The following is a 15,088-nucleotide window of genomic DNA, read 5'->3' as shown; positions in this document are numbered from 1 at the left end:
AGAAAATTGAAGAGATACCAAGGGAACATTTCATGTGAAGATGGGCTCGATAAAGGACAGAAATGGTATGGACCTAACAGAAGCAGAAGCTATTAAGAAGAGGTGGCAAGAATACACAGAAGAACTGTTCAAAAAAGATCTTCACGACCCAGATAATCATGATGGAGTGATCACTCACCTAGAGCCAGACATCCTGGAATGTGAAGTCAATTGGGCCTCAGGAAGCATCACTACGAACAAAGCTAGTGGAGGTGATGGAATTCCAGTGGAGCTATTTCAAATCCTGAAAGATGATGCTGTGAAAGTGTTGCACTCAATATGCCAACAAATTTGGAAAACTCAGCAGTGGCCACAGGACTGGAAAAGGTCAGTTTTCATTCCAATCCCAAAGAAAGGCAATGTCAAAGAATGCTCAAACTGCCACACAGTTGCACTCATCTCACACACTAGTAAAGTAATGCTCAAAGTTCTCCAAGCCACGCTTCAGCAATACGTGAACCGTGAACTTCCAGATGTTCAAGCTGGATTTAGAAAAGGCAAAGGAACCAGAGATCTAATTGCCAACATCTGCTGGATCATGGAAAAAGCAAGAGAATTCCAGAAAAAACATCTATTTCTGCTTTATTGACTATGCCAAAGCTGTGTGGATCACAATAAACTGGAAAATTCTGAAAGAGATGGGAATACCAGACCACCTGACCTGCCTCTTGAGAAACCTATATGCAGGTCAGGAAGCAACAGTTTAACTGGACATGGAACAACAGACTGGTTCCAAATAGGAAAAGGAGCACATCAGGGGTGTATATTGTCACCCTGCTTATTTAACTTATATGCAAAGTACATCATGAAAAACGCTGGGCTGCAAGAAGCACAAGCTGGAATCAAGATTGCCAGGAGAAATATCAATACTCTCAGATATGCAGATGACACCACCCTTATGGCAGAAAGTGAAGAGGAACTAAAAAGCCTCTTGATGAATGTGAAAGAGGAGAGTGATAAGGTTGGCTTAAAGCTCACCATTCAGAAAATAAAGATCATGGCATCTGGTCCTATCTACTTCATGGGAAATAGATGGGGAAACAGTGGAAGCAGTGTCTGACTTTATTTTGGGGCTCCAAAATCACTACAGATGGTAATTGCAGTCATGAAATTAAAAGACACTTACTCCTTGGAAGGAAAGTTATGACCAACCTAAATAGCATATTAAAAAGCAGAGACATTACTTTGACAACAAAAGTCCGTCTAGTCATAGTCAAGGCTATGGTTTTTCCAGTACTCATGTATGGGTGTGAAAGTTGGACTGTGAAGAAAGCTGAGTGCTGAAGAATTGATGCTTTTGAACTGTGGTGTTGGAGAAGACTCTTGAGAGTCCCTTGGACTGCAAGGAGATCCAACCAGTCCATCCTAAAGGAGATCAGTCCTGGGTGTTCTTCGGAAGGACTGATGCTAAAGCTGAAACTCCAATACTTTGACCACCTCATGCAAAGAGTTGACTCATTGGAAAATACTCTGATGCTGGGAGGGATTGGGGGCAGGAGAAGGGGACGACAGAGGATGAGATAGCTGGATGGCATCACCAACTCGATGGACGTGAGTCCGAGTGAACTCTGGGAGTTGTTGACGGACAAGGAGGCCTGGTGTGCTGTGATTCATTGGGTTGCAAAGAGTCAGACACGACTGAGCAACTGAACTGAACTGAACTGAGGTAGGCTTATGGTGCAGCTGACCCCTGGAGTGTGTGGAGCTGTCACTTGAAGATATCCCTTGGACCAGCCCACTGCCTGGCACAAGGGAGGGGCTGAGTTCCTGTTTGCTGATTGAAGGTGTTAGAATCATCATCCCCTTCAATGCTAGGTGGCCTTGTGCCTCTGGATGTCCAGCAGGTGGCGCTGCATAGCCAAGAGTCTGTATCACTTCCCTTTAGTGAAGTTACTAGATTCCATACAGGTCCTGAGAATGTCAAAAGCAGTCTACTAAAAATAGAGGCTAATAAAGGAGATACATTTAGAAATCAGTGGCTAAAATATATACATATCCATTTATGTGTGTGTATATATATATGATATATACATATATATATGATATTTATAAATAAAAGCATTTAAATAGTTTGTCATAATTCTTTTTCAACAAGCAAAAACCCACTGGTAAAAAATTTAAGCATGCTCCACATTAACCAGCCAATCGAAAGCAAATTGTGATTTCAAGTTAACTGAAAAATCAATTTAATAATTATTTAGTTGACTCTGGGGAGTCTTCACACCTCCTCCTGAGTGTGGTATCTGCTTTGGATCTGAAGGCCTTTGTAGAGTACATTGTTGTTTGTTCACCCCTGTGTGGGGACACCATGAGCTCCTCTTCTTGAGGACAGAGATCACATGTTGCTCATCTTCATGTACAACATCTTGTCCCATCAATGTGAGTGTATTAAAAGTCCAAACCTGTAACTCTGGTCCAATGTCGTTTTAAGAGGTGGCAAGCCGTGTAACACTGAAAGAGGAGTATTCTTGTCCTAATTAGTGGGTCATAGGATGACATGGAGGGAGACTAAGGGAAGGGACTGGAAGATGTCCCTACCCTTCTTGATATAGCACACGGGCAGTGTGGTTGTCTGTGTTTATTGCTCCACTGACTGCTCGAGTTGGACTTGCAGCCTCATTCATGTTTGGTTCACTATTATCCACTCCTCCTTTAGTTCTTTGGTATGCTTGGGTGGGAAAGGGGACTAGGTGAGGGAAAGATTTTACTAAATACCATTTAAACCCCAAATCACTTACTATGAGGTTGTTTTTTTTTTCTAATATAAAATTTATTTATTTTAATTGGAGGTTAATTACTTTACAATATTGTATTGGTTTTGTCATACATCAGCATGAATCCACCACAGGTATACACGTGTTCCCCATCCTGAACCCCCCTCCCTCCTCCCTCCTCATACCATCCCTCTGGGTCTTCCCAGTGCACCAGACCCAAGCATCCAGTATCATGCATCAAACCTGGACTGGTGATTCATTTCATATATGATATTATACATTCATTTCATATATTATTCATTTCATATATATAATATCATATATGATATTTCAGTGCCATTCTCCCAAATCATCCCACCCTCTCCCTCTCCCACGGAGTCCAAAAGACTGTTCTATACATCTGTGTCTCTTTTGCTGTCTCACATACAGGGTTATCGTTACCATCTTTCTAAATTCCATATATATGTGTTAGTATACTGTATTGGTGTTTTTCTTTCTGGCTTACTTCACTCTGTTTAATAGGCTCCAGTTTCATCCACCTCATTAGAACTGATTCAAATGTATTCTTTTTAATGGCTGAGTAATACTCTACTGTGTATATGTACCACAGCTTTCTTATCCATTCATCTGCTAATGGGCATCTAAGTTGCTTCCATGTCCTGGCTATTGTAAACAGTGCTGTGATGAACATTGGGGTACACGTTGTCTCTTTCAGTTCTGGTTTCCTCGGTGTGTCTGCCAAGCAGTGGGATTGCTGGGTCATAAGGCAGTTCTATTTCCAGTTTTTCAAGGAATCTCCACACTGTTCTCCATAGTGGCTGTACTAGTTTGCATTCCCACCGACAGTGTAAGAGGGTTCCCTTTTCTCCACACCCTCTCCAGCATTTATTGCTTGTAGACTTTTGGATCACAGCCATTCTGACTGGCATGAAATGGTACCTCGTTGTGGTTTTGATTTGCATTTCTCTGATAATGAGTAATGTTGAGCATCTTTTCATGTGTTTGTTAGCCATCTGTATGTCTTCTTTGGAGAAATGTCTATATAGTTCTTTGGCCCATTTTTTGATTGGGTCGTTTATTTTTCTGGAATTGAGCTGCATAAGTTGCTTGTATATTTTTGAGATTAGTTGTTTGTCTGTTGCTTCATTTGCTATTATTTTCTCCCATTCTGAAGGCTGTCTTTTCACCTTGCTTATAGTTTCCTTTGTTGTGCAGAAGCTTTTAATTTTAATTAGGTCCCATTTGTTTATTTTTGCTTTTATTTCCAATATTCTGGGAGGTGAGTCATAGAGGATCCTGCTGTGATTTATGTCGGAGAGTGTTTTGCCTATGTTCTCCTCTAGGAGTTTTATAGTTTCTGGTCTTACGTTTAGATCTTTAATCCATTTTGAGTTTATTTTTGTGTGTGGTGTTAGAAAGTGTTCTAGTTTCATTCTATTACATTGGTTGACCAGTTTTCCCAGCACCACTTGTTAAAGAGATTGTCTTTTCTCCATTGTATATTCTTGCCTCCTTTGTTGAAGATAAGGTATCCATAGGTGCGTGGATTTATCTCTGGGCTTTCTATTTTGTTTCATTGATCTATATTTCTGTCTTTGTGCCAGTACCATACTGTCTTGATGACTGTGGCTTTGTAGTAGAGCCTGAAGTCAGGCAGGATGATTCCTCCAGTTCCATTCTTCTTTCTCAAGATTGCTTTGGCTATTCGAGGTTTTTTGTATTTCCATACAAATTGTGAAATTATTTGTTCTAGCTCTGTGAAAAATACCATTGGTAGCTTGATAGGGATTGTATTGAATCTATAGATTGCTTTGGGTAGTATACTGATTTTCACTATATTGATTCTTCCGATCCATGAACATGGTATATTTCTCCATCTATTAGTGTCCTCTTTGATTTCTTTCACCAGTGTTTTATAGTTTTCTATATATAAGTCTTTAGTTTCTTTAGGTAGATATATTCCTAAGTATTTTATTCTTTTCGTTGCAATGGTGAATGGAATTGTTTCCTTAATTTCTCTTCTATTTTCTTATTATTAGTGTATAGGAATCCAGGGGATTTCTGTGTGTTGATTTTATATTCTGCAACATTACTGTATTCATTGATTAGCTCTAGTAATTTTCTAGTGGAGTCTTTAGGGTTTTCTAGGTAGAGGATCATGTCATCTGCAAACAGTGAGAGTTTTACTTCTTCTTTTCCAGTTTGGATTCCTTTTATTTCTTTTTCTGCTCTGATTGCTGTGGCCAAAACTTCCAGAACTATGTTGAACAGTAGTGGTGAAAGTGGGCACCCTTGTCTTGTTCCTGACTTTAGGGGAAATGCTTTCAGTTTTTCACCATTGAGGATAATGTTTGCTGTGGGTTTGTCATATATAGCTTTTATTATGTTGAGGTATGTTCCTTCTATTCCTGCTTTCTGGAGAGTTTTTATCATAAATGGATGTTGAATTTTGTCAAAGGCTTTCTCTGCATCTATTGAAATAATCATATGGCTTTTATTTTTCAATTTGTTAATGTAGTGTATTATACTGATTGATTTGTGGATATTGAAGAATCCTTGCATCCCTGGGATAAAGCCCACTTGGTCATGGTGTATGATCTTTTTAATGTGTTGCTGGATTCTGACTGCTAGAATTTTGTTAAGGATTTTTGCATCTATGTTCATCAGTCATATTGGGCTGTAGTTTTCTTTTTTTGTGGCATCTTTGTCAGGTTTTGGTATTAGAGTGATGGTGGCCTCATAGAATGAGTTTGGAAGTTTACCTTCCTCTGCATTTTCTGGAAGAGTTTGAGTAGGATAGGTGTTGGCTCTTCTCTAAATTTTTGGTAGAATTCAGCTGTGAAGCCATCTGGACCTGGGCTTTTGTTTGCTGGAAGATTTCTCATTACTGTTTCAATTTCCGTGCTTGTGATGGGTCTGTTAAGATTTTCTATTTCTTCCTGGTTCAGTTTTAGAAAGTTGTACTTTTCTAAGAATTTGTCTATTTCTTCCACATTGTCCATTTTATTGGCATATAATTGCTGATAGTAGTCTCTTATGATCCTTTGTATTTCTGTGTTGTCTGTTGTGATCTCTCCATTTTCATTTCTAATTTTATTGATTTGATTTTTCTCCCTTTGTTTCTTGATGAGTCTGGCTAACGGTTTTTCAATTTTATTTATCCTTTCAAAGAACCAGCTTTTGGCTTTGTTGATTTTTGCTATGGTCTCTTTTGTTTCTTTTGCATTTATTTCTGCCCTAATTTTTAAGATTTCTTTCCTTCTACTAACTCTGGGGTTCTCCATTTCTTCCTTTTCTAGTTGCTTTAGGTGTAGAGTTAGGTTATTTATTTGACTTTTTTATTGTTTCTTGAGGTATGCCTGTATTGCTATGAACTTTCCCCTTAGCACTGCTTTTACAGTGTCCCACAGGTTTTGGGTTGTTGTGTTTTAATTTTCATTCATTTCTATGCATATTTTGATTTCTTTTTTTATTTCTTCTGTGACTTGTTGGTTTTTCAGCAATGTGTTGTTCAGCCTCCATACGTTGGAATTTTTAATAGTTTTTCTCCTGTAATTGAGATCTAATCTTACTGCATTGTGGTCAGAAAAGATGCTTGGAATGATTTCAATTTTTTTGAATTTACAAGGCTAGATTTATGGCCCAGGATGTGATCTATCCTGGAGAAGGTTCCAGGAGCACTTGAGAAAAAGGTGAAATTCATTGTTTTGGGGTGAAATGCCTATAGATATCAATTAGGTCTAACTGGTCTATTGTATCATTTAAAGTTTGTGTTTCCTTGTTAATTTTCTGTTTAGTTGATCTGTCCATAGGTGTGAGTTGGGTATTAAAGTCTCCCACTATTATTGTGTTATTGTTAATTTCCCCTTTCATACTTGTTAGCATTTGTCTTACATATTGCAGTGCTCCTATGTTGTGTGCATATATATTTATAATTGTTATAGCTTCTTCTTGGATTGATCCTTTGATCATTATGTAGTATCCTTCTTTGTCTCTTTTCACAGCCGTTGTTTTAAAGTCTGTTTTATCTGATATGAATATTGCTACTCTTGCTTTCTTTTTTTTTTTTGGTCTCTATTTGCATGAGATATCTTTTTCCAGCCCTTCACTTTCAGTCTGTATGTGTCCCCTGTTTTGAGGTGGGTCTCTTGCAGACAACATATATAGGGGTCTTGTTTTTGTATCCATTCAGCCAGTCTTTGTCTTTTGGTTGGGGCATTCAACCCATTTACGTTTAAGGTAATTATTGATAAGTATGATCCCATTGCCATTTACTTTATTGTTTTGGGTTCAAGTTTATACACCCTTTTTGTGTTTCCTGTCTAGAGAATATCCTTTAGCATTTGTTGGAGAACTGGTTTGGTGGGGCTGAATTCTCTCAGCTTTTGCTTGTCTGTAAAGCTTCTGATTTCTCCTTCATATTTGAATGAGATCCTTGCTGGGTACAGTAATCTGGGCTGTAGGTTATATTCTTTCATCACTTTAAGTATGTCTTGCCATTCCCTCCTGGCCTGAAGAGTTTCTATTGAAAGATCAGCTGTTATCCTTATGGGAATCCCCTTGTGTGTTATTTGTTGTTTTTCCCGTGCTGCTTTTAATATTTGTTCTTTGTGTTTGATCTTTGTTAATTTGATTAATATGTGTCTTGGGGTGTTTCATCTTGGGTTTATCCTGTTTGGGACTCTCTGGGTTTCTTGGACTTGGGTGATTATTTCCTTCTCCATTTTAGGGAACTATTATCTCCTCAAGTGTTTTCTCATGGTCTTTTCTTTTTGTCTTCTCCTATGATTCGAATGTTGGGGCGTTTAACACTGTCCTGGAGGTCTCTAAGATTGTCTTCATTTCTTTTAATTTGTTTTTCTTTTTTCCTCTCTGATTCATTTATTTCTACCATTCTATCTTCTACTTTATAAATCCTATCTTCTGCCTCTGTTATTCTACTATTTGTTGCCTCCAGAGTGTTTTTTATCTCATTTATTGCATTATTCATTATATATTTACTCTTTTCCCTGGTGGCTCAGAGGGTAAAGTGTCTTGCTTACAATGCAGGAGACTTGAGTTCGATCCCTGGGTTGGGAAGATCCTCTGGAGAAGGAAATGGCAACCCACTCCAGTACTCTTGCCTAGAAAATCCCATTGACAGAGGAGCCTGGCAGGCTACAGTCCACTGGGTTGCAAAGAATCAGACACGACTGAACGACTTCACTTTCACTTTACTTTCAGATCCTTGTTAAACCTTTCTTGCATCGTGTCAATCCTTGTCTCCAGGCTATTTATGTGTGATTCCATTTTGATTTCAAGATTTTGGATCATTTTCACTATCATTATTCGGAATTCTTTATCAGGTAGATTCCCTATCTGTTCCTCTTTTGTTTGGTTTGGTGGGCATTTATCCTGTTCCTTTACCTGCTGGTTATTCCTCTGTCTCTTCATCCTGTTTATATTGCTGAGTTTGGGGTGGCCTTTCTGTATTCTGGCAGCTTGTGGAGTTCTCTTTATTGTGGAGTTTCCTCGCTGTAGGTGGGGTTGTATGGGTGGCTTGTCAAGGTTTCTTGGTTAGGGAAGCTTGTGTCAGTGTTCTGGTGGGTGGAGCTGGATTTCTTCTCTCTGGAATGCAATGAAGTGTCCAATAATGAGTTATGAGATGTCAGTGGCTTTGGAGTAACTTTGGGCAGCCTGTATATTGGATCTCAGGGCTGTGTTCCTGTGTTGCTGGAGAATTTATGTGGTATATCTTGCTCTGGAACTTGTTGGCCCTTGGGTGATGCTTGGTTTCAGTGTATGGAGGTGTTTGATGAGCTCCTGTCAATTAATGTTCCCTGGAGTCAGAAGTTCTCTGGTGTTCTCAGGGTTTGAATTTAAGCTTCCTTCTTCTGGTTTTCAGTCTTATTTTTACAGTAGTCTCAAGACTTATCCATCTATACAGCACCGTTGATAAAACATCTAGGTTAAAGATGAAAAGTTTCTCCACAGTGAGGGACATCCAGAGAGGTTCACAGAGTTACATGGAGAAGAGAAGAAGGAGGAGGGAGTTAGAAGTGACCCAAATGAGATGAGGTGGAATCAGTAGAGGAGAGAGCAAGCTAGCCAGTAATCATTTCCTTATGTGCACTCCACAGCTGGACCACTCAGAGATGTTCATGGGGTTATACAGAGAAGAGAAGAGGGAGGAAGGAGACAGAGGTGGCCAGGAGGATAAAAGGGGGAATCAAAGGGAGAGAGACAGATCCAGCCAGTAATCAGTTCCCTAAGTGTTCTCCACCATCTGGAATACACAGAGATTCACAGAGTTGGGTAGAGAAGAGAGGGGGTAGGGAGGAGACAGAGGCGACCTGGTGGAGAAAAAGGAGAGTCCAAAGGAGGAGAGAGCAGTCAAGCCAGTAATCTTGCTCCCAAGTAAAAATGGGTACTGAAGATTGGGTTCTTAAAGGTACAAAATTGATAACAAATATCAAAAAGCAAAGATTAAAAATCTAGAGTAGACTTTGGAATTTTAAAAATGCAATATTAAAGAAAAGAAGAAAAAAAGGAGAGGAAAAAAAGTCACAAAAATTATTAAAAATATATATATGAAGTTTGCTTTAAAAAAATAGGGTCTTTTTTTTTGCTAAGTAACAGTAGGTTATAAACATGAAAATTAAAGGAGTAATATACTTAAAAATTAAAAATATTTTAAAAAAAGAATGATCATAAAAATAGTAAAAATATATCTAGGACTTTCTCTGGTGTTGTTATGGGTATTGTGGGGTCAGTTCATTTTCGAATAGTTCCTTGGTCCAGCTTATATTTCTCGAGATCTATAGGCCCCTTCCTATGTAGTCGGTACTAACGACAGGGTTTTAATCTGTTGCACCTGTCCCTTCCAAGGCGGTTCCCTCCGTTTTAGCTTCTTCTGTTTGCTGGTCTCTTCAGTGTCTGATTTCCTCCCTGACACAAAGGGGGCGGTGGTGGACACGTTTTTTAGGCTCACTTGTTCAGTTGCACTGCGGGGAGGGAGGGACGCTGCAAACAAATAACACTGGCCTGTGCTCGCAGTGTCTCAGCCACACTGGGCCTGCCCCTGCTCACGATGGGTGTGCCCTTCCTGCTCACACTGCTCAGGCTCTAGGTTGCTCCGCCAGGAACCGTCCGAGGCCAGCCTTGGGCTGCATGCACCTCCCAGGTCTAAGCCGCTCAGGTTCAGGCACTCAGGTAGTCCTCAGAGGCGCAGACTCGGTTGGGCCTGCATTTTGGGCCCTTCCCAGGTCCAAGCAGCTCAGGTGATGAGGTGTTTGGTGAGTGCGGTTGCTCCAACTTATCGCCTCCCCCATCCCTGCCGCTTGGTTTTCTGGGTGTACAACCGGTGCACCTTCTCAGGCGGGTGTTGACTGTCCAGAACCCTAAGAATTCTTAGTTAGCAAAGAAGCCTGCTTGCAGTTTGGTAGATAATGTCTCTCTGGGGCTGCGATTGCCCCATTCCGGCTCTGGCTGCCTGTAACTGGAGGGGGATGGTCTGCAGCCGGCTAGTTCTGTTCAGTCCTTTGTTCTGTGCATGGGCCTGGCGGTGTTTTATGGCTTTTTGCATGGTAGCTATCCCACAGTCTGGTTTGCTAGCCCAAGTTAGTTCACTCAGATTGCCCTCAGGGCATTCAGGCCTTATTCTAAGCAATGAAGCCCTTGCCTCCCTGCCCAGCCCCAACTTGCTAGTGGCAAATGCGTCTGCGCTGCTTCTCCACTGAGGGAGTTACTGTTGGGCTCATAATCTGTGGGTTTTAATTATTTATTTATTTTCCTCCCTGTTATGTTGCCCTCTGTGCTTCCAAGGCTCACCACAGACTCGGCAGTGAGAGTGTTTCCTGGTGTTTGGAAACTTCTCTCTTTTTAAGACTCCCTTCCTGGGATGGAGCTCTGTCCCTACCTCTTTTGTCTCTTTTTTTGTCTTTTATATTTTTTCCTACCTCCTTTCGAAGACAAAGGGCTGGTTTTCTGGGTGCCTGATGTCCTCTGCTGGCATTCAGAAGTTGTTTTGTGGAATTTACCCAGCGTTTAAATGTTGTTTTGATTAATTTGTGGGGGAGAAAGCAGTCTCCCCATCCTGTTTCTCTGCCATCGTCTACTATGAGGTTTTAAAATGCATTTTATGCTGTCCCAAAGATTGTTACAGAATCAACTAAGTATTCATCACGTCCTGAGTGTTGAGAACTATGGTCAAAAGATGTATAAAACCTCTGTGATCAAAAGAAACATAAAAAGAAGTATTTCCTCCTTCTTGAAGTATATAGGCATGGTTAGGTATTATAGTGTATTATACCTGTATTAGAGTTCAGCACAAGACAGCACTCATTAAAGTGTTGAGATTTTGAATAGATTTGTTGTAGCAGTTTGGTTAGGGAGGAAGAGTCACCATTACTAGACTCTGAAGTATCAACCATTATATTGGATAAATTTTAGTAATTTTTTTTTAAGTACCCAAAACTCCCATGAAATAACTCATTATCTCCATCTTATAGAAGAGGAAACTGAGGCTTAGAAAGTTTAAGCTACTTGTACAGGTTACAAGCAACTTATACAGGTCACAGACCTGATTTGTACAGATCAAATTCAAATCCTAATAATCTCCTGTGACCTACTCAGACTATGATCTCCCCATCTTTCTCCAAGACTATTCAGAATGGGCTGGTAAGATTGGCAAGTCTGCGTGGCAGAGCTGTGGTTTGAGTTTAGAGTGTACCATACAAGATCTGGTGGGTGGGTGGGAGGCAGATGTGTCTGTGTTAGTCAGCATCCCAGAAGGAAAGAGATGGGAGATGCAAGTGGTAATTAAAGAAAGTTTAATAGAGGGGCTGTTTACAGAGGTGTGGCAAGGTTACAAGAGTCAGCAAGGGGACATGAGGTGCTGGGAAGGATTCCCACTTGCAGGCCTGAAGGGACAGGAGAGGGAGTGGCATGGCGTGAGGCCAGTGTGACTGGAGAAGAGATGCCCCCAGCAGCTGTGGCCACAGTTAGAGGGTCCTGCCAAACTGCATCCAGGTAGTGAGGGAGAGAGCAGAGGGGGAAACCCGACTCCTGGGCCCCTAGATCCCCTGTCCTGCCTCCTGTTGACTGAATGCAGGGGAAGCCAGTGGCGCAGTCTGTAGGGGTCAGCTGTGAGGCACAGAGAAGAATGGAGAATTGATCTGAGAATAAAGTGAGAATGGCCTACCCATCCTATTGTGGAGAGAGTGAGCAGCAGCCCACAGCAGGAGGATGAGAAGCTCCAGGTGACCTCTGCTGGGGGCATCAGACTCACTGGTGTGGAGAGTGTTCTGGGAGGTGGTGGAAGTGAAGTTGAAGGGCATATTGGAAGTCCCAAGCATCAAGATCAGAGACGCCTGATCTTAATCTGATATTCAGTAGTAAGCCAATTCTGTTTCACGTAAGCCAATGTTAATTTATTTTTTTTATAAGCCAGAGAACTGGGGAGGAACCCTGGAAGAATGATGAAGGGAAGGAAGGCAGGATGGCTATCTGCGTGTCCACTGGGATGGTGTGAGTGAGTGTGCTGGGTCCTTTGCACAGTTCATTTGGCTTGTTCTGTCTTCCAGTGACCTATGGGATGATGAGCTCCAGTGTGTACTACTACACCCGGATCATGTCACAACTCTTCCTGGACACCCCAGTGTCCAAAATGGAGAAAACTAACTTTAAAACTCTTTCTTCAATGGAAGACTTCTGGAAGGTATTTGCAAATGACCTCTTTATCATTGAAAATTGTTCATTTGACTTCATAAATTCAATTCAGTGGTATCTACAGATCCTGCTATGCACTTAACACTGGGTGAGATGCTCTAAGTTATGGTGAGTTGTTAGCACTTCTGTTGAGAACCTTGCATGTACCTTGTCTCATACCTTACCTTGTTTAACCCCCATTGTAACCTAATAAGGTAAGCACAAAAATCATGTCCCAGATTGTAAATGAAGAAACTAACATGCAGAGTGCTTACATGTGGCTAAGAAGTAAGAAGAATGGACTTCTCTCTAGTGTGACAGAGACTTCCTCACCCTAGGTTGTCATTCAATCAGTCATTCATGATGCAGTAAATATCTGTTGAGTATCTCCTAGGATATAAGGCCCATGAGGGCAGAATTTATTGTTTTGTCTTCTTTTACTTCTGTTCTTGTCTCTTTTGTTGATGGTGGCATGTACTCCAGAACAGGGATTCATGTGCCTAGGACAAGGCAGGCACATTCTTTCAAAGATCTCTAATGTAAAATTCAACCCAGCCCCTCCTCAAATTGTCACAAATTCCAACATTAACATTAAAGGATAAGCAATAAGCGATCTCATAGGAAAAATATTAAACTGATCTCGAAGGTATATGCAGAATCTAAGAATATGGGAAGGGAATTTGGAGAGAAAATGCTTGTTTCCTCCTGGGGAAATACTTTCTAACATTCTTCTTAAACTCGCGTCACAGCTGTTGATTTTAGAGATAGAGGAAATAGATCACAAGAACCAGAGTACACTAAATAATGCTTAAAAATTCTTGGAATCAAAAACCGCATATTTAAGTCTTCCCCATTTCAAGAAAGCAAAGCATTCCCTCTCAGTTGACCATCTGATAAAGATAAGACACTGAGAAACAACTCAGTGTGACAAATGTGAGTTTGTCATCCCTAGAGACCAACTAAGATGTCTCATATATACACAGTTCTGTGATGATGAATGCCAAACTCTAAAAACAGAGAGGAGGAAGAAGGGATGGGGGGCTAGAGAGTTCACAATATGACAGAAAACTCCAGACAATTTAAAGGTCCACCAGATAGCAGACTGGTAATCAAGGCGATAGTCTTTTATCTCTGCAGTGATAATGAACCATGATTACTATGTGGGATGCTGTTTTAATAAGGGAAAGTGAAATTGATCATGGTTATAGATTCATGCAAATGGCACCACCACCCCCCACCCACCCCCTGCCTTTAGAACTAGGGTAAAAATCCAAGTTACTATTTATGAAGTGCCCACTCTGTGCCAGGTATAGCAACCACACAAAAGATAGATATTATAGGGACTTTCCTGGTAGTCCAGTGGTTGAGACTCCACACTTCCACTGCAGAGTGCGCAAGTCCGATCCCTGGTTGAGGAACTAAGATCCCACATGCCACATGATGTGGCCAAAAAATAAAATTAAAAGATAGGTATTACAGATGTTCAAGTCCTTGCAGCTAGCAATTAAATGGTGGAGCACGATTGGAGCAAGATCCAGTTCCTCTGACAGCAAAACCCACCCTTGTCACTCTGCCCTGTTCACAGAGTTGTCAGACTATGGGTAACACAAGCATTCCAGGAAGAAACTAGGCAGCCTCTGAGCTTGGAGCTTTTCAAAAATGTTGCCTTTGCTTTCAGTTCACAGAAGGCGCCTTGTTGGATGGGCTCTACTGGAAGACGCAGCCCAGCAACAGAACAGAAGCCGACAACCGAAGCTTCATCTACTATGAGAACCTCCTGTTAGGGGTACCACGTATACGGCAGCTCAGAGTCAGAAATGGATCCTGTTCCATCCCCCTGGACTTGAGAGATGAGATTAAAGAGTGCTATGATGTCTACTCTGTCAGCAGTGAAGACCGGGCTCCATTCGGTCCTAGAAATGGAACTGCGTAAGTGTCTGTGGCTTGTGGACCTGGGCCCTGGCTTCTCACGGACATTCATTCCATCATTTTTTGACCCTTCACCAAGGAGAATATGCCCTTAAGGCTTATATTTAAGGCTGTGGCCAAACTTTGGCTTCTCAAGTTTTCTCTATTTTATACATGCGTCAGCTTCCACATATATATTTTTCAAAAGACTTAATTATTGACCACATCCCCACAGGCAGAAGGCTACCTGGGCCTTCAGAGGTTTCTTTGAAGATGCCTGGATCCTGTGTTTATAGATCCAGGGCCATGGTTTACTAGGTTGTTACTAGGAAGTTCTTTTGATACAGAAATTCTTTTTTATTAGCTGTTAGAAATAAATTTGTGTTCAGAGTACAATTATTTAAAGTGTATAATAAGTTTTTGAGGCAGTTTTTCTGTCTGGTTTAAAACCTGTTCTCAAATGTGTGTTTATGATTTTGAGTACATATCTACAGTGTGTGTATTTGCAGGGATTTTTCAGTGTTCTTTGATAACCATACTTAAAACATCTTGTGTATCAAGGGAGGGCAGTCATTATTTCTAGAATTATTATAAAAAGTGAGAAGAGCTCTCAGGCTGTCCCAAGGTGGATCTCTTGGGTCATGGGCCCTGGGTAAGTCACTACGGTTATAATTTTCTTCTAAGCTTTATTAAACTCTTTCAGTTTATCTAGATCCCTTTGTTGGGAACTAAGATACCAG

The 15,088-nt window shown here is 40.9% G+C and overlaps 1 protein-coding gene across 1 annotated transcript in view; it reads left to right on the top strand.

Annotated features, from left to right (window-relative positions):
• PKD2 (polycystin 2, transient receptor potential cation channel) overlaps positions 1-15,088 on the top strand; it is a 66,243-nt gene that overhangs the window by 23,877 nt on the left and 27,278 nt on the right. Inside the window, exons 3-4 of the mRNA XM_069593750.1 lie at positions 12,317-12,450; positions 14,119-14,369. Coding sequence (XP_069449851.1) covers positions 12,317-12,450; positions 14,119-14,369 — 385 coding nt within the window. The remainder of the gene's footprint in view (positions 1-12,316; positions 12,451-14,118; positions 14,370-15,088) is intronic.

Source organism: Ovis canadensis, chromosome 6 (genome assembly GCF_042477335.2).
Source record: "Ovis canadensis isolate MfBH-ARS-UI-01 breed Bighorn chromosome 6, ARS-UI_OviCan_v2, whole genome shotgun sequence".
In the NCBI taxonomy this organism is placed as follows: Eukaryota; Metazoa; Chordata; class Mammalia; order Artiodactyla; family Bovidae; genus Ovis; species Ovis canadensis.
Note: the sequence above shows the minus strand (reverse complement) of the source record. Positions and strands in the feature narration are given on the sequence as shown.